This window comes from Vanacampus margaritifer, chromosome 20 (genome assembly GCF_051991255.1).
Source record: "Vanacampus margaritifer isolate UIUO_Vmar chromosome 20, RoL_Vmar_1.0, whole genome shotgun sequence".
In the NCBI taxonomy this organism is placed as follows: domain Eukaryota; kingdom Metazoa; phylum Chordata; class Actinopteri; order Syngnathiformes; family Syngnathidae; genus Vanacampus; species Vanacampus margaritifer.
The window spans coordinates 15,722,775-15,748,421 of record NC_135451.1 but is presented as its reverse complement, the minus strand read 5'-3'; the positions used below and the strand labels follow the sequence as shown (position 1 = coordinate 15,748,421).

Sequence of the window (25,647 nt, the reverse complement as noted above, 5' to 3'; positions counted from 1 at the left end):
CACAATTTTTTTTGTATATTCTGTTTGAACTTGTTTAATAAAGTTATATGAGAAAAAAAAACACCACCCTTTGTTTACATATTATTGCTACTCGCACAAAGCCACTTGACAGATGTTCTGCGTCCTACCGCACAGCCCCCTTTTTATTTTATGTGATTTTTTTTTTTTTACAGTAAAATGTTCTGGCGCACCACCGCAGACTCGCCTCGGCGCGTCGCTGTTGTTCATAAAGCAACCGCGTCGAGTCTGCGAGCTAGCGGCGTGTTTGTCTGGTGGAAGTTTCCCCAAAATGCTAGCCGGCTAATTATCGTGATTTCGGCTCAGCGAAAGCGAAAGCAGCTCCTGCGTTTCATGGCCGCCCCAGACTGTCAACTTTGGACGCTTTCCGCAGTGTCTTTAGGTAATCCACGTCCTTTTCAATCTCTGATGTTTTTTTTGCGTCGTCGTAGCGTGTCAGTTTGTAGTTGAACGTGTTGTTGCGCGGGTCATGTCACTCGTGTGTCTTACATTTATTATCATCTGTGTTGTTAAATGTCGAATGTGCGTTGTATGTGTTGCTAAAGGAGTCAGCATCAATCTGCGATGATTTTTGTAAATACTGCAAAACCCAGTGGAGAGTCACTTAACCAAAACGTTAGGTACACTGTGGAGGTATCTGTGCCATCAGATTCTCAATTTGAATTATTAACACTGCATTTTACCATCGAAGTATTCAATGTACACTTTTAAAATTCTATATTCAAATGCTAGTTCAGCAGCAAAACGTCACTTCCGGATCATTCGGTAAAGCCAGGCCAAAGCAATCGATGTAGCAGTCATCCAACTTCAGCCGCGGTCGCCTGCAAATGACGTTTTGCTGCTTCTAAATATCGATTTTTTTTTCAATGCTCTATTATGATAATTATTTTTGTATTTTTTTAACCAATTGTCATATTTTACATGAATGAGAAAATAGGTTCACCGCCACTGATCTACTCACGCACAAAAAAATGATTGAGTCGCGTGTTGGGTGAGCAAATTGTTTATTGTTGTTGTGGCTTCTGCACTGAATATTTAATACTGAAACGTGTTCACCATTTTTGCTTCTTTTTTTTTTTTGAGGATGAAGAAGCAGCCACTTTGTGCGATAACCCCGTCACATTGTTGTTTTAGACATGAGCATCCCGATCCAGCGGCCTTGGTAGGACCCGAGGCGACGCCGTCGGGCCCCCGCGTGCGTGTCGTGGGGGGCACTCCAATGGGGGCCTGCTGCTGTCGCCCAAAGAGTCCCTGCGGCAGTCGAGACGAGCGAAGCGGTTTGCTGAAAGATGACACCCAAGTGGCCGCTGTGCCCGCCGGCCACCTGGTGGCGACGACGGGAAGTGTGAAGGGCACGTGTGGCCCGCAAGGAGACATAAGGTGAGACTTGAGCAATTTTCCTGAATGATTTGAGATGTCCCCCAAGTGTTGCATCAGCCACTCATGAAAACTATTTCCCGAGAGAAATGCTCAAATACTGTAATTATTGAAACTTTTTGAAGGGTTTCTTGTGAATGTTGTAGTTGTCGACGCGTAGCGAGGGAATGGAAAACTCTTATTTCCTTAAGTGGATGTTTAAAATGGACGCCGGCCGACTCGCGATGAGACGTGAGGTCTTTTATTACAAATAATAAAGGAAACAAAATATGATTTTGATGCAATTAACGAAGCCTAATGCAGCGTAGTTATCCACAAATTCTTTATTTTAACATTATAGCTTTTTTTTTTTTACATGTTAATTTTATTATTAAAATGATGGATTTTGATTTTTCAGTTGAAAATTATAATTATAAAACTAAGTGAATTTTTTAAAAACTCATTCACTTCCATTGACGGCTATAGTCGTCAAAAATTCATTTGAACTATTTCTATTAGTTTAACGTTTGTTAACAAGAGTATAAAAACCTAGAAATATTTTTTTGTACATTTAGAACAGATATAAAATTTGTGATTAATCGTGAGTTAACTAGTGAAGTCATGTGATTAATTACAATTACAAATTTTAATCGCCTGATGCCCCTAATTTTAAATAATCTTTTCTTTTATTAATTTTTAAAATTTTTAATAATCTTTTTTTTTTTTTTTTTTTAAAGAAAAGATTATTAAAAAGGAGGGGCTTACAATTTTTAATTGTAATTAATCGCATGACTTCACTAGTTAACTCACGATTAATCACGCATTTTATATCTGTTCTAATACAATAAAAAAAATCTAGGCTTTCATACTCGTGTTAACTAAAGTGGGAAAAAATGTTAAACTAATAGAATTTGTTAAAAAATAATTTTTGACGTCTATAGCCGTCAATGGCAGTGAATGAGTTAAAAATCAGGGATCTCGACAAAAATAATTTGGGATTTGTATTTTATTTATTTATTTTTATTCTACTGGTAACTAGCAAACAACCCAAAAATATACCACTAGCTATCTTTTGAGCTTTTGTTATCATAATTAATTAATTATTGTAAGAATTATTTACAATCAGAGCTATCTTTAATGAACATAAATGTCCGTATTTAGTATTTTTGTCTTCTTTTTTTTTTTTTTTTTTTTTTTTTGCCACCCAGGAAGATGACCGACACGGTGACATTAAAAACTGAAAACACGGACGACGCGCAGCTAACGCTCCTCCCCCAATTGGACCCGTCCGAGACGATTGTCGCGCGGGAAAACGGATCCTTACTGCGGGAAGACGCGCTGGAAGAAAACGCCGGCATAGAAAAAAGTCCGGAGACTTTCCCGGCGCGAAAAGGATCACCCGACCTCCCGCGGGAAGCCGACCGCCAATGGGAAGGTGGCGACTGGCGTCCGGCCTCACCTGTGCAGGTTGAAATCCAAGATGGCGGCCCAGACGAAGCGCAAATGTCTGTTGGTGACGACGTGTCAGACGTTTGTCGCCGTGACGACGTGGGGGGCGACGCGGGCTCCAAAGTGGCGAATGGCTGCACGCCGGCGACGACGCTTTGTTGGAACGATGAAGACGAGGAGGCCGAAAAAACGTGTCGGGAGAAAACGTCCGAGTCCAGCTGGTGAGTCATGTGACAGCGCAATATGGTCAACTTACTAACCCTGTCATCGTTACCTCCGCCAAGGAAGTTTGCATCATCTTGGTACGGAACTACGTAACTTTTATTCATACTTGGGATGCATCGATATCGGTATCGGGGCCGATAATGGACGTCTAGTGTATGTAGTCCTTTAATATAGTGCCCCCTAGTGTTGAGGCTGAGACACTACACAATTGAAATGTTTTGCGTTACAGGCTACATTTAAGCGAAAAGGAATGTTACAAGTTCATCTAAGAAGTGTTTTTTATAATAGAGTGAAACATATGCCACATTTTGAGCAGCAATATAATTTAGGGACACTTTTTTTTTTATTATTATTATTATTACCACTGCAATAAAAATAATCTGTAACAAAGTATTATTCAGCCCCCCCCCCCAAAAAAAAAAAAAAATAATGAATAAATGTCATTTTGTTTTGTTGAAAAACAATTTAACGAAATGTAATGTAATATTGATTAAAATTGTGTTTATAGTATGCAAAACAAGTCATTTAGCTTCCATTAAAAATGGAAAATCCCCTTTTATGTGTTTTTTTTTTTTTGCAGGTTAAAAAAAATGCTCCAAAAACAATTTGACTACATGATTAGATTTTAACATTTTATTGTATTTTCCATATTTTACCTGTCATTAGAATAAATAATGGAAATGACAGTCAAATTAAACTAAAAGTCATTTGTGAGCAATTAAAATAAAAAAACGAAGTGCAGAAATGTGTACGTTTTATTGAATAATAAATTTAACAGTAAAAGTGCTATGATGATTTTATCTGTCAAATGTCATCAGGTCAATTTGTACTTTTTTTTGTGTTGATGTAGAAGCATACTTATCAAAAACAAAATCCTTTATGATTTAACTCTTTGACTGCCAGACGTTTTCAGAAACGGGATGTCGCCAGTGCCAGCCGATCTTTCAAGGTCCACAGAAAATGTTGTGTTTGGACTATGGAAACACACATACTACCGAATGAAAGATTGGACTCTCATCTTTCATCAGAAAAAAAAGAGTTTGTTTCTACCTTATTCCGTTCTTCAGTAATCAACAATAGAAAATGGTTACTTTCACCGAAATTCTCTCTTTTGAAACAAAAAGCGGAGAAAAACGGCTTTTTGTGAAATGATGTTATTTCATGCACTCTAGTGAATTGTACACTTCTTTTTGTCCATGAATGATGCCACAAACACCTAAATAGTGCTTTACTTCTGTAAAACGCTTTCACCGACAATGAAAAAGTGTCTTCCATTCTCATCTCCTGCTCGACGCTCTAGCTCCGCCTCTACTGACGCCCACCCGATCTTGTCAAAAGAGAGTCATCGCTGCCCTCTAGGGGCCAAAAAATAGTCATTAGGCACAACAGACCTCCTTGAAACTTTCACCACAGCTCCGGAAGGTTTGCCCGCACCCGTTTCAAAAAAAAAAAAAAAAAAAAAAAAATTGGATGACGTCATTTAACGTCATTGGCAGCCCTCCGTAGGTTTTTACTTGACGTCTTTTAACGTCAGTGGCAGTGAAAGAGTTAATGGTTTATTATTATTTATTTTTTTAATTTTTTTTTTTATCTGATTTGTTTTCTGCCTGCGTTGCAGCTCAGTGAACGAGAACTCTGAAGATGGCGAGTGTTCCGCGTTGACGTCCGGCCAGGACCAAACGGGCCACGAAACTTCTGCGGAGGCCGCAGAAGCCAAGCTGGGCGGTGACGAGAGACGCCCGGCGCACTCGAACCACCTGGAGACGCCAAGGGCCGCGCCCGAAGTGGCCAGCGGGTCAGCGCGGGTTCAAACATGACTCCTCGTGTCGTGTCACTTCTCCTCGTGACCACAAGGAGGCAGATTTGCTCATGATTGATGTCCTCATGACTTGATTATAGCCTGCAGCCAGGCCGTAAAAAAATGTTTGCTCTCTGCAGCCCGACTGAAAAGCAGCAGGAAAACCCGGAGCCGCGCGCTGGAGAGGATCGAGAGGATGAAGAGGAGATGGAGGACGTGGAGGTTAACCGGCAAACTGAAGAAAGTGAAGTCACACCCGCTGAAGGCAGTTTGAGGAGCAGGTGTGCTTTTCGAAAAGTTTGTTTTCATGACGCGGCAAAATGCTCGGGTGCGGGCAGGAAAAAAAATCCACAATCTCTTCTTTAGTTTTTGCATTTCCTCAGTTTTTCTTTGACAGTCGCACCATGTTATTATGGTTCAACATGGGGCCTCGCAAGCCAATATGGGCTTTTGTGCTGAATCGCTTTGTGTACACCAGACTTAATAACACTTTTTTTTTTTTTACATTTTTGAGAACTCTGCATTCAATTCAATACTTAAAAATAAAAAATAAAAATGGGGGGGAAAATGCTGCTATGTGAAAAACACTTGGGTCCGTTTTTTTCCTTATTTTTCCATTTTTGGGATGTCTGCATTCAATTTAATCCCCCAAAACGTTTTAAAAAATGCTGGTATGTGAGAAACACTTATGTCCATTTATTTATTTATTTTAATATTTGTGGAATGTCTGCATTCAGTTTCATTGCTAAAATGTAAAAAATAAAAAATAAATGGGGGGAAAATGCTATGTGAAAAACACTTACGTTCACCCCCCCCCCCCCCTTATTTTTACACTTTTGGGATTTCATTTAATTCCAAAATCGTAAAAATAAAAAAAAAAAACGTATGTGGAAAAACACTCATGTCCACCCCCCCCCATTTTTTAAGTTTTTGGGATGTCTGCATTCAATTCAATCGCCAAATACGTTTAAAAAAAAATGCTGCTTTTTGAAAAACACTTTTGTCCATTTTTTCCCAATTATTATTTTTTGATATTTGTGGGATGTCTGCATTCAGTTTCATCACTGAAATGTAAAAATGGGGAAAAAAATGCTATGTGAAAAACATTCCCCCCCCCTTATTTTAAAATTTTTGGGATGTCAGCATTTAATTTAATCCCAAAAACGTAAAAAAATAATAATAATAATAAATGCTGGTATGTGAAAAACACTTATGTCCATTTTTGTTCTCCATTTAAAAAAAAAATAAAAAGTTTTGGGGACGTCCGCATTCAGTTTCATCCCAAAAACCTAAAAAAATTTACATATATGTTTTTCCCATAAGAGTGTCGATATGTATTTCGAAAAGAGATTTCATGTTTGTTTGTTTTGTTTTCTGTGTCATTCCCAGTGAAGAAGATCTTTACGGAGAAGAAGAGGAGGCGCCCTCGTCTCCCGCCGACACGCGAGCGGCGCCGCCGGAGAGCAACGCACGTGAGTTCATCCGGGGACGACGTCGTTGCCTTCAAATCAATACAATTCCAATTAGTGGCCAAAAAAAAAATGAAAATGCTATTTGAAAATATATTTCTAAAATGAACAGTTCCTGTAGTTCAGGCATGGCGGCCATTTTGATTTTGATGCCACGTCCGTCCGCCGTCAACGTGTCAGGCGCGCTTGATTTGTACCCGATGATGGCGTGCAGCGTACGTCACGTCTCGCTTTTGTTGCTCGTCAGCGGAGGCCAGATGCAGTTTGGGCCCGGCGGTGGACATTTTGTCTTACAGCCGACGAGAATGGCGAGGAAACACGGCCAAAAGTGCTCTCATTCGGAAGGTGGGTGGATTGTTTGTCTGCGGGTTCCAGTTGCTGCTTTTATGGAAATGGAAAAAAGTCATAAGACTATAGAATGTATCTTTTTTTGTGTTCCAGATACACTTCAGTAATGAAATTTTATTCTTTTATATTTATTTTTGAGACAAAATATGTGTATGTGTCTTTCTGCAGCCTGTTTTTGTGCAAATTAAGTTATTTAACTCTTTGACTGCCAGACGTTTTCAGAAAAGGGATGCCGTGGGTGCCAGCCGATTTAAGCATTTTTGACTGATCTTTCAAGGTCCACAGAAAATTATGTGTTTGGACTATGGAAACACACATACTACCAAATGAAAGATTGGACTCTCATCTTTCATCAGAAAAAAAAAGTTTGTTTCTACCTTACTCCGTTTTTCAGTAATCAACAATAGAAAATGGTTAGTTTCACCTCTGTTTTGAAAAAAACGTCTTTTAACGTCTTTGGCACTCCTCCATAGGATTTTACTAAACGTTATTTAACGTTTTTGGCAGTCAAAGAGTTAGAATTTTTTTTTTAAATAAATACCACATAAAATGTACATTTACACAGTAATATATAATTTAATTTAACATAACGTGCAATACTGAAGAAGAAAAAAATTAAGATCATTTTAGATTTCATATAAGATGACATGGAAAGAAAACGATACATTTAGAAATCTATTCATTATAAACAGTGATAAAGCATATTAGTTACAACAATAAACTAAAATATATTTAAAACATCGATGTAGTCACTTTTTGTATTAATCTACCATAATTATAATAGTAATCAAGCTTAATTGAATAATGTAGTGAATGAACACATTTTGTTTGAAAATATGCAATAATAAAATTGTATAGCTCCTAAAAAAATTCTAAAAAAGATTTTTAAATCTTGCTGGGAATATTTGCCGTTCATTTAAAATAATAGAAGACAAAAAAAGTGAGTAAATGTGGTGGCCTCCTGGTTGTCATCGACTTCCTGTTTACCTCCTGCAGGGTTACACGGAGCTGTCGCAGCACTTTGCGGCCGTGCGTCAGGTTCGGGGGGACAACTACTGCGCCCTGCGGGCCACCTTGTTTCAGGTGCTCTCTCAGGCTTCTCAGGTGCCCGCGTGGCTGCAGGATGACGACTGCGACGTTGCCGAGGTAACCGTCCACATGAACTCTCACTTGCTCGTTTGGGCTTCCACCACAAAAGAAGGTGAAAAGTAAAGCGTGCGTTTTCAGGATCTGTCCGAGCTGACGGGTCAGTGGACGTTCCCGGGCGAGACTGAAACGCAACCAGACGTCGCCCAGCGGCTTCAGAACTCTCTGGAGATCCTCCGAAATAAGGTTCACACAGATTCACTGCTGCCTGCACCCGAGGCGATATCATCGCGGCCCGTTTGATTGTCAGTCATGTGGAGGGCCAAAAAAACGGACGCAATTAAAAATAAATCAATAAAAACTGGTATAAAAAATATCAATGGAAATAAAAACAACAAAATGTATAACTTCATAAATAAATAAAAGTTAAATATAATATTAGGTATAATAGTAATAAATAAAAATATAAAAATGAATGTGGAAATACAAAATAAATATAATTAAATATTAACCAATAAATAAAAATGCTCTGCTCTCACATTTATTTATTTTATGCTGCAGATGCTCTGTCAGCATGAAGTTTAATTCAGAGCCGTTTTTATTTATTGATTGATATTTAATTCTATTTATATATTTTTTGTATTTACTTCCACATTTATTTTTTGAATCTCGTTTTTATTTTTGTATTTTATTTATTTATCTTGGGATATATATTTATTTATTTATTTATTTTTTGAATCTCGTTTTTATTTTTGTATTTTATTTATTTATCTTTGGATATATATTTATTTATTTATTTTTTGAATCTTGTTTTTATTTTTGTATTTTATTTATTTATCTTTGGATATATATTTATTTATTTATTTTTTGAATCTCGTTTTTATTTTTGTATTTTATTTATTTATCTTTGGATATATATTTATTTATTTATTTTTTGAATCTTGTTTTTATTTTTGTATTTTATTTATTTATCTTTGGATATATATTTATTTATTTATTTATTTTTTGAATCTCGTTTTTATTTTTGTATTTTATTTATTTATCTTTGGATATATATTTATTTATTTGGGATATATAAATATATATATTTATTTATTTGTTTAGGAGATATATATATGTATATATATATTCAAAAATAAAAATACAAAAATCTGTTTTTCACTTTTATTAATTAAAAATTTTGTCCGTTTTGGCCCTCCATATTTAGCAACATTTTTTTTTCCATTGATGCCTTTTCTTGTAATGTCCATGCATTATTTGACAAACTAACATTTATGCGCCATGCAACTATTCTTGTTGGTTCATTTATTTATTTCATTTAATATAACTGTCGGTGTGCATCACTCCCTACGCTGCGGCTCAGGTTTTTCCAACGTGCCGTCGTCTTGTTTCCCCGCAGTGGCACGCGGCGGCGCGCTGCCCGTCAGCCGCCGAGCGCCGCCAACTGTGCGCCGCCGCCTTCGGGGGAGGCGAGGAGGAGGCGGCCATGCTGGAGGCGCTCAAGCTGCTGATGCTGCGCCGCGCCGTCCGGCTGCACGCCGACATGTGCGGCGGCGGCGACGTGCCGCTCTTCTGTTGGCTGTTGTTTGCCCGCGATTCCTCCGACTGCCCGCGCGCGTTCCTCGCCAACCATCTGAGCCGCGTGGGCGTCAGCGCCGGACTGGAGCAGGTGAGCGGCGCTACGTCCAATATTAACAGGGTCGATTTTTTTAATACGAAAGTGGATTTGCTTGCTTCATTTAAAGGGATGCTTGACTCATTGAGCCATTTTCAGCAGTATAAATAGATGTAATATTTAAATGTAAAAAACTTTTTTTAAAATATTGTTTGTTTTAATTGACTTGAGTCTGTATATAAAGATATTCATTCAATATTTTGTCTATAATTAATGTGATAACTTCATTATTTTTTATGTACAATTAATACTTTTTTAAAAAATCATTTTATTTTGTTTTTTAAATTTTCTATTTATGTATTTATTTATTTATTTTTTTACATTTTTTCCACTTACTTTCGACTGACCGTGACGTCACTTGTGCTCTGGAAACGGGTAACGGCCAATCATGGCTCAGTGTGCTGAAGTCACATGACCAAACACAGAAAACAAGTGAACCGTGATTGGTTGTGACCTGTTACCTTTAATTCATGTACAATAAAATTAAAAAAAGGGAGTTTTAATAACTCTTTGACTGCCAAAAACGTTAAATAACGTTTAGTAAAATCCTATGGATGAGTGCCAAAGACGTTAAAAGACGTTTTTTTTTTCAAAACTGAGGTGAAACTAACCATTTTCTATTGTTGATTACTGAAAAACGGAATAAGGTAGAAACAAACTTTTTTTTTCTGATGAAAGATGAGAGTCCAATCTTTCATTTGGTAGTATGTGTGTTTCCATAGTCCAAACACATAATTTTCTGTGGACCTTGAAAGATCAGTCAAAAATGCTTAAATCGGCTGGCACCCACGGCATCCCTTTTCTGAAAACGTCTGGCAGTCAAAGAGTTAATAACAAAAATAAAATGTCAGCCAAGAAAATATGAAAATCAGGAAAACGTGAAGAAAAAAATTAACAATTTTTTTTAATCAAATCGTCACCCTTGTAAAATAATTGCCCAGGTCATTTTTTTTGTGTGTTTCCTGAAAAATCTGAAAAATTACTTTTATTTTATTTTAAGAAGGCGTTGAAAGTTATTAATTAATTGTGGAAACAAATAGTAAAAAAAAAAAAAAAAGTAAAATACTAATAAAGTAATGTAAATTGAAATTTTAAATAATTAATTGTAAAGTACGTACATATAATACATTGAAAATATGTAAATATTTATAGTAAACAGTTTAATAAATTCAGATGCGCTGCGAATACAGGTACAAAATTATCAAATTTATGGTCAATACATTTAGTAGATTTAATTTAAAAAATTATAAATAGAATTTGTATTGTAATGCGGATGGTGCAAACTTTTTTTTTTCCCAGTCTGATACCAATACGAATATTCAATTATTGAATAACCAAGAACTAAATACCATTAATACTTTTGACACACAAAATTTCCTCCCCATAAAATCAATGACGATAATTTTAAAGAAAACCTCAATATCTCCCATTATAGCATTTTCCTTAATATTACATGAAATCAATGGCAATTTGCTATTGCTCCAATTTTTTTTTTATTTCTAGTTCCTGATAAGATGACGCAACTGAAGTGACTCAAGTATGATAATTACATGCCAAAGGTGTGACTAGATTCCATCTTGCCACACGTCTATTAAGTGTCCCTTTGTGTTTTTATGAGGTTACCAAAAGGTTCCATTTTTGCCTCTAATTGTCCGGGAATGCGTCAGGTGGAGATGTGCCTGCTGGGCGACGCCCTGCGCTGCACCCTGCAGGTGTACCGCCTGTACATGGTCGACGGCGAGGAATTTGTGGCCTGCTACCCCGACGAGCACAAGGACGACTGGCCCCGCGTCAGCCTCGTCACCGAAGACGACCGCCACTACAACGTGCCCGTCGCGTACGCGGACCGTGAGGAGGCGGAGCAAGCGGCGGCGGCGGCCGACTGAGGAGTTCTCCTCCCATGCAAACCCCAAAAACCTCAGGTCCTTCTCCCATTTTTTTTTTTTTCCCTTCCCTACACTGGAACGGTGGCTCTTTTTTTTCTTTTTTCATTAATTTATAATTTTAATCCAGACTGCTGTGGAACGATGAAATCAGGTGCTCGCGTGACATGAGCGCGGGAAGTTTTATTTGTTTTGTGAGCGAGTGTTGTGCATAACGCGTTGCCTTTTTCCAAGCCGGAGAGGAGGGGGGAGGAGGAGGAGGAGGGGGGGGGCGTGCCACCAGCCGCCAAAGGCCCGCGTGCTCCTCCCTGTTGCCTTACAACTCAAATGCACAAGAGTGAATGAATGTGGCCTCTCGCTCGTCAATAAAACAAAAGCACAAAGAATCACTTGGCCTCCGCTTCCGTCCGTCAATCCCGTCGCAAGCGCACAAATGGCTGAGGACTAACGATTGGTCGCCAGGTGAGGTGTAACGGTAGGGAAAGGTCAGAAGGTAGATTTACAAAAGGGGTTTGTTTGCTCATGGGAGTGGCAAGAGTACTTATGTAACTCACTAAGCTGGTTTTAAAAAAAGAATATCTAAAAAATACATGAGTTGAAAAATGCAGAAAGATAAAAACTCAAGTGTTAAAAAAAATGGAGGGGAAAATAGAAATGAGGAAAAAATACAGATACACCAATAAATAAGGTTTAAAAAAAAATACATTAAAAATGCAAAAATATATATAATAAATACCAGAATAAAGACTGGAAACTATATTAAAACCTAGAAATTCCAAAAAAAACAAAAACTGATAAACATTTACTTTTTTCTATGAAAAATGGGTGGTCCCATAAATAAACAAAAAAGTACCCAACAATATGAAAAACGGGGGGGAATTTTTTGAAAAAGATCTGAATATGCAAATCTGCGGGTGCTGAACTGTCCGTGTACGGGGATTAATTGTGTATTAAAATAGAGGACAAATTCAGGAAATATTTTGGGAAAATAAATTATGAAAAAATATTCATTAAAAATTTAAAAACCCAAAATATTAATACAAGAAAATGACAGAAAAAAATGAAGTATGGGGGAGGGGAATCAAGAATGGAGAAATTAGAAAAAAATCCAAAAGAACAATATTTTATCACCCAAACTGCATCTGTTGTCCTCTTCTGTCTTTCCTCTTCAGTTTGCGTCGTCTTCCTGCATTTTTCTTTTTTTTTTTTTACAAAAATAGCAACCCGACTACAATATTAACAATAATTTACATTTGAACTGTTTATCAGCAAACAGCAGAAACTCCCGATTGAAACCTCGAGTTGAAAGCATGAGGAGATTATTAATAATAAAGCAATTTATTTGCCAAATAAGAATGTCTGTACAGTATATACAGCACATGAAGAAGAAGATGATTGGCCAAACACAAGCAGGTCAGACTGCGTGGAAGTCAATGTGTAATGATGATGATGATGATGATGACGACGAGGGATTCCCGACCCCTCGTCTGCGTCAAATCCACACATTAGAAAAGGATGGTCCGTACACCGCTTTGGATGTCATTGCACAACCCAGCAAAAAGTCCCGCGACACGTCTGGATTTCCACTCAAATGTTTACGCGCGTTTCCTTCGCCTCGTCTTCTCCTTTTTCCCTTGTTTACCAGTAAACACCAAGGAAGCCATGACGCTATGTACACTCATTGGATCAACGCTCGGATGGCTTTGTTTACGTCGTCACGGAGATGGGGAGGGCGCCGGCGGGAGGATTCCGCGTTTCCTCCCTCGTCTTCCCCCGCGGGAAGAAAAACAAACAAAAAAGAAAAGAAAAAAAAAAAGTCCTCTGACTCACTCGCGCCCTTCGTCGTCGTCATCGTCCTCGTCGCGGAGCTCCTCGACGGCGTCGCTCGGTGAGCGCGAGCACACCTCGCTCATGGGGGCCGAGTCCTCGCCCTCCACCACCAGCTCGTTGGACAGCTCGCTGTGGCGCTGGACGGCCGCAACGCAAATAAGAGCGTTAGCGTTAGCCACAACAACATTTGCACCGCCTATCAATTGGAATTTAGAGGGATGAGCTCAGAAAGTGCACAGTCAGCATCTGTTTATTTCATTTGGTTTTCATCCTGAAGAATCGCTTTCAAAAGTTTGAAGAATATGGCGATGAAATGAATAATATCTCACCTTACTGCCATTTATTTTTTAATCATTTTTATTAACCCTTCAAATGAATTTTGGGCCACCCCATTTAAGAAGTTTTTTTTTTTATATATTAAAAAATAATAAATATAAATAAATATAATATTTGTGATATTTAAAGTCCCACAAAACTTATTAATTTATTATATTATTATTATTTACTTATTATAATTTATTAAAAAAATTTTAATTGATTTGTTGGGTTTTTTAAAAAAAAAAAGGAGAGCAATGATGATGTCAAATCGAATGAACAATACTGAGCTCTGCTGTAGAAAAGAAAAAAAAAAAAAAAGTCCCACAAAACCAAATATACACTAGAATTAAGGGTTAAAAATTTTTTTTATATATATTTTAATTTCAATTAACTGTCAACATTATGTCAGAATTAAATTTTATTTCAGAATATAATAAAAGGGATTTATAGGGAATTGCGGTGGCTATAAAAAATCTACACACACTGTACAAAAACTAGGTTAATAAAAAAAAAAAACTGAGAATGTGGTTAAAAAGCCTTCTAGAACAGCTGAAAAAAAATCGTGGCAACCACATCACAGCTTATTTTTAATTACCCTCTCTAAATTAATTGGAATTACACAGGTTAGGTCACATTTAACTCATTTGCTCCCAAAACCAGATAAAAACTATTTTAAATATTGCCATGGTCCAAAAAACTTATTTATATATTTTTATGTTGTTGTTTTATGCTAGAGCATACAGAAGGCTTTGATGCAGCCTCTGAACTGAAGAGAATGCTTGAAGCAATGGTAGTTATTACAAAAACGGCCAGCGGGTGGCAGCAGAGTATAAGAGATCAAGCAGGGCCATGTTGCAAAAAAGCTCTTTTCTGTCCAACAGGTTTGTGAATAATAAAGAAACTTAGCTATATTCTAATGCTAATTGCTGCAAAACGGAAATGGATACAAATATGCTTTATTTCCTGATGAAAGAGACTCTAATCTTTCTTTTGGTAGCTTCCATGTTTTATAGCAATAGAACACAATATTCTGTGGGCAAAATCCAGTAAAATAGCCAGGAGCGAAGGGGGTTGCTTCAGTGAAAATAGCTGCAAGTGAATGAGTTAAGGTGGAAAGTATTTCTTATAAATGTATTGCCATTTGAACCGTGGGGGGTGTAGACTTTCTATGCACTGCACATACTTAAAAAAAAAAAAAAATTTAAAAACTGCCCTTCAAATGTTATTACAGATGAAAACAAACCAATTGCATGTACAGTAAATGAAGCCCATTCAGTGCCGGAGCGGCCGCGCTCACCTGTTGTCGGTAAACATAGCAGGCTGCTATGGCGACCATTGTGGACTCGCCGATGAAGCCGGCCAGGAGGGAGCCCACCCCCAGCGTGGCCCCGTGAACCCTGCGACACGCCAACGATGAGCACGGAGGTGGCGGCGGCGGCGGTGGCGGCGGCCGGTCCGTACCTACCCCATGTAAGGAAGCACCACCAGGCTGGTGATGAGGACGATGATGCGCAGCACCGAGCTGGGGGCCAACACGAACGTCTTCTTCAGCGTCATCAGCCAGCCCGTCAGGTGGGCCCGAACCGTCACTACGCACGCATCAGCCAGTATCACAAAGACAAATAGCTGCGTTAGCAATTTTTTTTTTACATCGGTGAATATATTCGGTGTGTATCAAAAGTCTACACACCCCTGTTTAAAGTTTTTTTTTAAATTGCAACATTCTGACCTGTACAACAACAACTTTATTGGAATGAAAAACTGTGAGAAGGTAAATTAAAATAAACCGAGATGATGTAGTTGCACAAGTGTGCACACCCGCCAATAACTGGGATGTGGCCAAATGTGTTTCCGAATGAGCCATTCAAATTCAGGTTAAATGGAAATTTGCGCACATATACTGTATAAATAGATACTGTATAGGCCTAAATAAATAAATAAATGTGAACAAAAAAATATATATAGATAGAATTAAATCTCAATTAATAAATAATAATGCTCCGCTCACACATTTATTTATTTCATGCTGCAGACGCTCTGTCAGGTTGAAATGAGGGGGCGGTCCTAAGCGTGTCCTGGGCTGGGCTCGGCGTGAAAAAAAAAAAAGTTGTAGAAAGCCTACTTGAACATCTGAAATGTATTTCATGTTTAAATGTTGCTGCTTCCCATTTCACATGAGTTTCAATATGATTGGTTAGTTTTGAACAGACACATCACCAGTTGTGAGGGTGTGCACACTTTTGCAACCTCAGTTATTTTTACTTCCCCTCTCTAAAATATTGGAATATTTTGCATTTCAGTTGAGTTGTACAGGTTATTTATTGGTGGAAAAACTGTTAATGAATTGGCTTCTGAACAGGGGTGTGTCGACTTTTCTGCCGTCTGTAAATGCTTTGTTCACCTGGAAGCGGGAAGAAGGAGAAAATGCGAAGGGGCACCACACAGAGCATAGCGAAAGGGTAGTCCACGCCGATGATGTCCACCAGGATCTTCTCAGAGACGTGCGGGCTCCAGAAGACCACGAAGCAAAGCTGCACGCAAACCAAACCACATTATTATTTCGGCCAGCAGGTGGCGGAAGCGGGCGGAGGCGCCCGCGGGAACTTGGCTGCGTCTGTTTAAAAAAAAAAAAGGGCGTCTCGGATTTGTGGTGAACAAGTTGCGGCATGAAGAAACGCGCGCATACCTCATAAGGGGGGCGGGGGGTGTGGGGGGCTGTTTGTTCTCACTGTTGGCATAACCGCTATTTTTTTTTTTTTAAGCGGGTGCAACCTGACACCTCCAGCTGGAGGATGAAGACATCCAGACAGGCCGTGTGACCGATTTGGCCGCCCGCTTACTGTACATGCGTCACATGACAAACGACATGTTGACCTTGTCGCCTCCTCGTGTTCGCTTCAGTCGGGCCGGAGCTGCTTTTTGGCCACTCGGCACCTTTTTGGGGCTCACGCGCTGGTGAAGTCCGACACGGGCTGATCATGTGACTCGGAGACGAGGAGTCTTGTTGGGTTTGCGCCGTCTTGTTTACACGTAATTGCCGCTTCATGAGCGCTTGACATTGACGCTAGCAGCAGTCAGAACTGGAAAAAAAAAAATTGGGATAGACGACGGGCGCCGATATCGGCCATTTTGACAAATATCTGTATCGACCTTTTTTTCATAATCTGCTAAAGCCATTTTAATCTCAGGAAACTTAATTTAAATTTTCAGTTAACTTTATAACCTGCTGAACCTTTTGTTTTTGTTTAGGATTTCAGTTTTTGTTTTTTTTACAGGGGGAAAAAGTAACTTTAACTTATGACGTACTGATAACTTTGGGAGCTCCCTGAATTTTTATTTTTTTATTTTTTTAATAAATTATAAATGAAGAATATTGATTAAGATAAAACACAAAAACGTACTCATTTTAAGCATTAATACTGTAAGACATTACAACAAAGTAAAGATTGGCATTTGTATTTTAATATTGTATATTAAATTTGTTATTTTAAATTTAAAAAAGGTAAAAATGTATACATTTAAACAATTAATGTTAATCTTTAATCAATTATTTATTTATTTTTTATTTTTTTTACAACTATGCTGATTTTGTAATTGGAATTGTGTAATAATTCGCACCTTCTGTTGTTCACCCCAAATGGACCCCTTCCTCATGTTTTCCTATTTGGGATGTCAGTTTGTGGTTTTAGCGGGTGTAAAAATCACAATTTTGAGGAAGTTTTCATCGTCTACTTCTCTTTTCTTTTTTTCTTTTTTTTGTTCCCCATTTCACACGAGCGTACGCTACGCACACAAAACAAACGCCCTTCATTTCCCTCGCTGGTTTTCTGTAAACACCAAGACTTTGAGGCTCCAACAGTGGAAACATCCCAACATAGCGACTACGCGGATGAATGAAATCTTACCGTGAGCGAGAGTGCCAGACAGCAGAACGTAAACTTTTTAATATGCGACTTGGTGACGGGTGAGCCGGCGTTCATCTTGTTGCTGGGGTTGTTCTGGCGAGGGAAGACGAGCGGGACGTTAGCACGACATCGTGCGGTCACGGTGCGTGCGTGCGTGCGTGCGTTAACGTACCTTGTCGAAGGCGGGATAGACGGCTCTGAGTTCCGTTAACCAGCCGTAGGGCATGTGACCCACCGGGTACGTCGCCGTCAGCACGGCCACTGCCTGCCATGACAAGACAACGTTGCGCCGTGAGCAGGTTTGCGGAGTGACGCAATCCTTCTACCGGGGGTTGCGCAATCGTTGCCAAGTGTTACAATACAGGCGTGCAGACACAACATACAGTACATATCATTGTCTGAACATTTTGCGCAGTATTATTATTTTTTTTTAATAAATGAAACCTTTAAATAAACGCTTGTTGTTGTTTTTTTAGATTAAAATTGGTTAGAATCTTAATCATCCTGAATGATTAAAAAAAAAAAAATCTTTCTAAAAAAGATTTCTATATTTTTTGCCCAATTTTTTATTTTTTTGTTTGTAATTTTTCATACTGCATTTTTCATACATTTTTAGACTTTTATGCCTTTCTGTTAAATTTCTGACATTTTTGGCAATTTTATGGACACATGGTAATTTTTTTTTTTTTGGACATTTCTTTCTGCCTTTTTTTTCCATGGATATTTTATGTTAATTTTCTGCTTTTCCTCTTATTGGAAATGTTTAGGTATTTTTTTAAAACTTTTTTCTATCTACCTTTCGCCTCTCTTTCCCCGACAACTTAAACATTTCAACTCTATTTTAAAAAAATATTTATACAGCTCCCTTAGTTGCACTTAATAGCCACAGACACAAGTAATTTATTTTGGCTGTTGAATTTATTGCTTCTTGCCAACAATAAATCCAGCGTTAAAACTGGAGCAAGACACACATATAAACAAAACAATTAGGATAAAGAAAATAAAGACAACTTAGTTTTAACTTACATAAAAGTATTGGCTGTGTATAATGTCCAAAAAGGAAACTAGGCTTGTTTTCTTTCTTCTATCTTCGTTTTTCAGTTTTTTTACGCTCTTTCCTTAGCTCTTCCTCTACTCACTGACATACATACATGCATACATACATACATACATCCCGCTACAGCGCCCTCTCTGGTGTGGGTGGCGACAAACACCCAAAAGGAAAGAAACCAAAATGCAGTAAATTACATTGTGGTAGTTAGTTTAATTATTATATATTTTTTAATGTTTACATATTTTAATATATATATATTTTTTTTTTAATCATTAATTAATTTGAATAATATTTTATCCCCCCCCCCCAAAAAAAATCGATATTTTAAAAAATATTATTTTATTTTATATTTATTTTCTTCAAATTTTTCTAGAGATCCACAGGGAGCCACAGGTGAGGGACAAAAGAGCCACATGTTGCAGACCCCAGCGCTGGGGTGTAAACAGAGTTTGACTGTATTGTCATTAGCACGCATGCATGCTGGATGAAATGACAACAGGAGCAGCAGCTGCGTACAGTAGGCCAGTTGTTATTGTTGCTGTTATTGTGACAGGCGAGGAGGAGAGGCGGGAATGCGTTGTCGCTCGTTTCCAGGCCATTCGGGCACAACGGCTTTGTGGCCCACTTTGGGCCGCGCGCCGGCCAGAAAGCTCCGGAGGGAGTTGGTTGGCGTTTGCACGCGGAAACTTGAGTTATTGCTGCCGTCTTGACTGCCAAACACGACCTTTCAAGTCAGACGGGCCTAAAATACACCCGTCAACTTTTCAACCAAATTCATTGAGACGAAAGCGGATTCAAAATCCACAAAGGCTTTTTTTTTAACTTGCGAAAGAGACAAAAATAACAAAGCCACTGCCAATGAGAAACAATTACAGAACCTGAAACACAAGTAAGACTCTTTGCAACGTGATATTGAGATTATTTTTTTATACAAATTTTACTCTTTTTTTTTTTTTTTCACATTTACATTTGATCTTTTATGACGTCTATGTACTACACTAGTACTTATGCACTCCATACCACTTCTCCTCAGTATTGTCACGACTGTGCTGAGCCGATCCCAGCTGTCCTTGTTGACCGATAAGTCTGAACAAAGACCTTTCTGTCTTACTGACGCACATGATGATTCACGGCACAGTTTTAGCACCAAACACTGACAAGGAAGACTTACCCAATGTCAGATAAAAAAAAATATATATATATATATATATATATATATATATATATATATATATATATAGGTATCATGGTTGGTATTGGCATCCTTCATGAGTACTCAATACCTTGAAATAGGGCTGCTCGAGTATGAAGAAAATATTAATCAGGATTATTTTGTTAATAATTGAAATCACGATTAGGACTATCATTTATTTTTACAAGAAAATGTTTAAACGTAAAAATTATTAAGACAAATAATATTCTTTGAAACATATAATTATAAGAGGTTTTTAATCTCAACGGACCAACCTGGTTAAAAAAAGATTTATTTATTTTTTTAAATACTGGTATGCAAGGTCCTTTTGGATGAAACAAAATGTATTAAATTAGTTTTTTTTTTTTTTTTTTTTTTTAAGGTGCAAATGTACTCGTTCAAACTCAAAATTACTATTAATTATCTTCTTTTTTTGACAATTATGCTTATTTTGTCATTTGGAGTGTAATAATTGAAATTGTAATTGAATTTCAATTAATTGCACAGCCCTACCTTAAAATTAAGTCCTGCATCAGCCCGATACGCTCCCCAATTATTTATGTAAAAGCTGCTTAGCGCCAAACTAGCGGGTTAGCATAGCCGCCAAACTAGCGGGTTAGCATAGCCGCCTTTTGAGGGCAAAAATTCCCAAATATTTACGATTTGTAGGGAAAAAGGAAAGGAGCGTCCGCACCTCCGTAGCCTCGGTGGTCCCTTTGAGGTCCCTGGACACAAACAGGTTCACGATGGGCCGGCTGATGCGCTGAGTGGCCAGGATGAGCGCCAGCGGCCACCAGAAGCTCAGCATCTTCTTGACGGTGGCGTCACCCTGGCGGACCAGAAAAAAAAAGCCGTCAAAAGCCAACCCGCTCCCCGACTGACAACTCGCCCGGACTTACCCCAACGTCCGGTCCGCTGGAGTCCGGGATGGCGTCGTGGATGTTGCAGTAGTAGCCCAGGCCCACGATGCTGAAGCGGACCAGGGCGCCCATGTAGAGCGAGAGGATGGGGATGAGGAGGGGCTCCACGCACTCCAGGTTGCTGTGCAGCAGGATGGCCACGAACACGATCTGAGGCGGAGCACACAGAGTCATTTCTGGACAGGTAAACCACACATCTGATGCCTCAATGAAGCTCCTCCCCTCATTTTGCCACCAAGATGACGCCAGAGCAATACTTGTATACTAGAGAGGCTTTGGCCTAAGCATGAATAGTAATAATAGAAGAAAAAAAAATCTTACAAATGTTATTTATTTTGCCTAAAAATTTCTGCTCATTTCATTCGTACCTGCGCCACCACGTCCGAGATGGAGGCCGAGCCCACGATGACGCTGTACTTGTGCTTGAGGAGGATGCCGGCGTGAATCCACGCCTGTACGGACAAGAAATGCAGATTTTACAACAAGCCCGACTCGGACACTGGTACGCTGGCTCCCTCTAGTGGTACACAAAAGCATCACTGAATGAAATGTTCAAACCACAAAATGGTACACTGGCTTCAGTACATTTTTATAAGTATGACGGCGTATTAGGGCCACGTATAAATATTAATAATAATAATAGTAATAGTAATATTCCGAGAAAAAAACTCACAAATTTGCCATTTTATAAAGTGGCAAATTTTCAACTTTATAAAGTCGAAAAAAAAACTCTTACATTTGCGACTTTATAAAGTTACATATTTTGAACTTCATAAAGTGGCAAATTACTCGTACATTGTCGACTTTATAAAGTGGCAAATTTGTGACTATAAAGTAGCAGATTTGCATGAAAAAAAACTGAAAAACTTGCAAGAAATATTTTTTTTTAATATAATAATATATGGTTTTTAATATTTCTATATTTTTTTTAAAGAGGGGGTAATATTCCGAGGGGGAAAAAAAATAATTTTCTCGCAAATTTGCCACATATATTTTAGGGGGGCGGGGCCACTCCGAGTTTATAAAGTGGCAAATTTGTGAGAAAAGAACTCAGAAACTTGCGAGAAATACATATTTTTATTATATTAATATGTATAATTTATTTTATTTTTTTTAGGGGGGGGGGTAATATTCCGCTTTTAAAAGTTTTAAAGTGTCAAATTTGTGAGTTTTTTCTCTGAATACCCCCCCCCCCCCCCCCCTTAGAAAAATATATATTTATACATGGTCCTAATACGCCGTCATACAGGTCAGTTAATTTTGTTACAATTTTTATGTGTAATATTTTCAGTCAGTTTATTTTTAATAGCATTCCAACAGTGTTTAATGTTACAGTGGCTTACAATAATAAGTAGACTTTTTGGGAAGTTTTTTTAGGTGGCATTTGTATAAAAGCAGCAGGCACTCACCATGGCGTCCAATAGAGGAAAAGCGGCCAAGTAGAGGAAAGCCTTCCGAGTTTTGTGGCCCACAGACTCGTCCACATGGTGGAGCTTGTTAATGATGTAATAGCCCAGATCCGTGTAGGCTGCAGCGTGAAAAACAAGACAAAAGTCGCCTCAGTGGCAGGAAGTGAGCGGAAGGAGGGTTGGCGGCGAGAGGTGAGGGGTAGTAGGTTTTTTTTGTTTTTTTTGCGTGCGTGTTTTTGAGCAAGCCACCTATCAGGGTGTGCAGTACGAAGGCGATGACGCCCGCCGCCGCCATGCACATGACGGCCATCCGGCGGTCGCGCTTGCTGTTGATGAAGACCAGGCCCACGTTTTTGAAGTCGCTCATGGGGCCCGTGAAGAACTTCATGAGCGAGTAGGCCAGCCCGTAGCTGGCCAGCATCTCCACCGCGTCCTCTTTGACCGTGGCGATGCCCCTGTTGAGCGCCTGCACCGCCAACAACAAGACTGTTAGCTAGCTAGCTTTAGCAATGAAAACGCAATGCCAGCTAACAACCAAGGCGACACTTAGCTCCTCCCCGACAAGCGAAGATCTTCAAACATCCGAAACGTTTACTTTCTTCCAATTACTACTTTCCTATTAATCAGTGCTTTGGCGGTATCCTGTGAGGGTGACCTTTTCCATGAATAGAACACGGGCTAATACTACGAGACTAAAGTTTTATTTTTGAGTTCACTTGTGAAGCAAATGTATGACTTAGTTCTCTCATTAAACATTTACTTAATAATGTGATATTTTGGGGCATTTCTGGGTCACTTCCTGTTGATTTTGGGCCACTTTTACATCACTTGCGGTTACAAGCCACTTCCTGTTGATTTTAGGCCACTTCCGGGTCACTTCCTGTTGTTATGGGTCACTTCCTGTTGATTTTGGTATGTAATACACAGTATTTAATACTGTGACTTCATATTGTTCAAAATGACTAGATTTTCGGGTTCTTCTAGGGTTATAATTTCATCTTTATAAAATGTCTTTTAAAAAAAATTCTGATAAAATTACATGTTTTCTTGAAAAAAAAATTGGATAGTCATTCTGATAAAGTTACAATTTATGCCCTCTAAAAATATTATAATGGCTTTTTCTCTCTCTCTCTCTCTCTCTCTAAAGAAGAATTTAGGAGTGCACGTGGGAGTTATGTTGAATTAGAAGTTGGATTGTGAGGGTGTCCTTGAGAAAAGAAAGAAAAAACGCTAAAAGTTTGAGAGGCTCGCAATACAGATAAGGAAACACTGGCCCGGGCTCTCCCCCCTCCAATCTGCCCTTTCCCTTTTTGCACAAGCCCCGGCTGTGCTATTTATACCAGCAAAACAGAAGCATTACATAAGCTTAATCCCTACCTACATCTATGCACTTCTTCTTCACTCCCTGATCTCTTCGTGTCCTTCTCCTGAAGGAGGGGCAGGTGAGAAAGTGCCCCCCCCCCCCACCCTCCTCTTGACAGAAGCATCTCCACACTTCCCCTCCGCCTATATCGTATCTATAACATAACACCCCCCCCACCCGCTCACCCCACCCCTGCGGCTTGGCTAGCATTGCACGTCGTTTAAAACGTCGCCTGCCATTTTGTGGGGTAAAAACCGAGCATCGTTAGCATTAGCCACCGATGCTAACAAGCGGCTTCCTGCCTCCCGGAGGAAGGGAAGGCGGGGGAGCGCGACGGGGGGGTCGTTACTCGTTACCTGCTCGCCGAGGTCGATGGCAACATTGGTGATCGCTAAAGGCACCAGGAAGCGAAGAAGCGGCCAGTAAGGGCTCAGGGACGGGAACTCCACCATAGTAGAAGCCGGGGTGACAGCGGTGCGACGGGCATCTGCCTCACTGTCGGGGTTGGAGGAGCTCTGCTGTTGCCGCTGCGGCTGCTGCGGCTATGGCTGAAAGCGGCGGGGGTGCTGCGAGGGGAGGAGGGGGGGGCGGGATGGCCAACGAAGCCGCTGGAAGGCAGGCGAAGCAACCGGGAGTCCCGCGGCGGGCAGCCGACGAGGCGCTCCGGCGGCGGCAGCGGCGGCGTCACAACGGCGCGTAGGTGAGGCCGAGAGAAGGAGGCGAAGGTCGGCGGAAGGCTCTGAGCGCGCGCATCTTCCTCCTCGCGAATCATCACCGGGGCGGGAGGGAGTGGGGTTACGGAGGGGGCGGGGGGCGGAGGGAGGTGTGATATCAAACTGCACCCAGCTCCAGAAGAGGAACCTTCAACCCACTTACGAAAACACACACGCCCATGGAAAGCCGCTGGAGCATGCCAGCTTCGTATACTAGTAGCAGAAGAAAAAAAAAAAGAAAGTTGCTTCCACTAGACACGCTTGAAAAATCTACACTAGAAGGCAGGGGCGTCGCCCCTAATTCTGGGCCCTCATATGAATCATGGGGGGTGGGCGTGTGCTGAACCCCCAAAATCTTCCTGTTGTGATTGTGGTTAATTGTGAATAAGAGCGGTTAATTACAGAAAATTGTGTGATTCATTAGTTTTTATAGCTTTTTTGATAGCACTGTTTTTTGTTTTTTTTATAAAGAAGAATAGCAATCATGTGTGTGAACATACTTAGCAAAAATGTAAAGAAATAAACTGGTTTTAATAAGTCTCATTACTGTATCTCCAATTACTGTAGTGTGCACACCCTTATAACGTTCAGGTGTTCCAGTAGGCTTTTCCTGATTTTTTTTTTCACTTTTTAGCAGAAGCCTGAAGGTTTTGTGCTCACACTGCTATTGGAACTGTTCGTAATTCCCTACACCAGTTCCGGCGAGAGAGAAAAATGGCCCCTGTTCCTGTTTCTGCCACCACCACGCTTTGCTGGAGGTACAAAAAAAAACATTAATTTGAAATTTCCCAGACACATGTCAGGAAAATGTTTCGGGACTTTTGAGTCAACATTTTAACGAGTTAATGGTTTTGCATGCAACAGAGAGAAAAAAAAACATGTGAGGGGTCCCACAAGTGTCAAATCTTAAAACAGTTATTTAATCATTAAATCTGCTTGCATGATGGAAAATATGCATATGATACTATTTTGAATTGCATGTTTTTACATGTGTTTGAAATTGCTCGTTGCTTGTATTGTTATTGTTTTTTCAACATTGTAAAGCGCATCGGGTTTGCATTGTGCTTGAAATGAGCTTTCCGCAGAGAAATGGATTCAGTGATGATGACTGATTGATAATCTGCTCTGTGCTGATGTTATTGTGCGTGATCCCGCTTTATTACATGCCAATGCAAGCAAAAACAAGCAATAAAAAGTCAAAGTTATGTTAAGGTCATCCGAGAACAATACGTCGTTTGATCCCGGCTGCTGAAGCCTGCGCACAAAATCGCAAAGTGCACACAAGTGCGACCAAAATAAATGCTTACTAAACCAAAAGAGTGTGTTTTTGTGCCAAATAGTCCCCATTACGTAACCGTCAACCTTGACTTCTTCGCTGCGAGCGGACGGACTCTGTCCAGTGAAACACCCCAGCGTTTTACATGCTGAAACAGACACAAATCTCACATGATGGCCTATGATGATGATGAATGCACGCTAAGTACGCCTTCTCGTGCGTAGTCTTCTACCTTGTTCCTTTACCCGGGGCATGTAACAACGTGGCTTTTTCGGCTGCACGTGTGCATGTCAGGCAGGTATGTGTTTACAAAAGTTCTTTAACCCCTTTGGAGGGGAAAAAAAGAAAAAAAGAAAGAAA

The 25,647-nt window shown here is 39.6% G+C and overlaps 2 protein-coding genes across 2 annotated transcripts; one reads left to right on the top strand and one right to left on the bottom strand.

Annotated features, from left to right (window-relative positions):
* Positions 1 to 191: 191 nt before the first annotated feature.
* LOC144040253 (uncharacterized) lies at positions 192 to 11,696 on the top strand. The gene is made up of 11 exons (XM_077554299.1): positions 192 to 400; positions 1,153 to 1,398; positions 2,583 to 3,044; positions 4,667 to 4,843; positions 4,987 to 5,127; positions 6,236 to 6,318; positions 6,563 to 6,660; positions 7,660 to 7,809; positions 7,891 to 7,995; positions 9,149 to 9,418; positions 11,092 to 11,696. Exons 2-11 carry the CDS (start codon positions 1,238 to 1,240, stop codon positions 11,308 to 11,310), a joined length of 1,866 nt encoding a protein of 621 aa, XP_077410425.1. The 5' UTR covers positions 192 to 400; positions 1,153 to 1,237; the 3' UTR covers positions 11,311 to 11,696.
* A 1,295-nt stretch (positions 11,697 to 12,991) lies between these two features.
* ankha (ANKH inorganic pyrophosphate transport regulator a) lies at positions 12,992 to 24,085 on the bottom strand. Its single transcript, XM_077554300.1, has 12 exons — positions 23,655 to 24,085; positions 22,185 to 22,401; positions 21,936 to 22,054; positions 20,895 to 20,978; positions 20,506 to 20,676; positions 20,301 to 20,435; positions 17,533 to 17,625; positions 17,361 to 17,453; positions 15,857 to 15,986; positions 14,921 to 15,044; positions 14,753 to 14,852; positions 12,992 to 13,274 (listed from the first exon to the last, which is right to left on the bottom strand). Exons 1-12 carry the CDS (start codon positions 23,748 to 23,750, stop codon positions 13,134 to 13,136), a joined length of 1,503 nt encoding a protein of 500 aa, XP_077410426.1. The 5' UTR covers positions 23,751 to 24,085; the 3' UTR covers positions 12,992 to 13,133.
* Between the last annotated feature and the right edge of the window lie 1,562 nt (positions 24,086 to 25,647).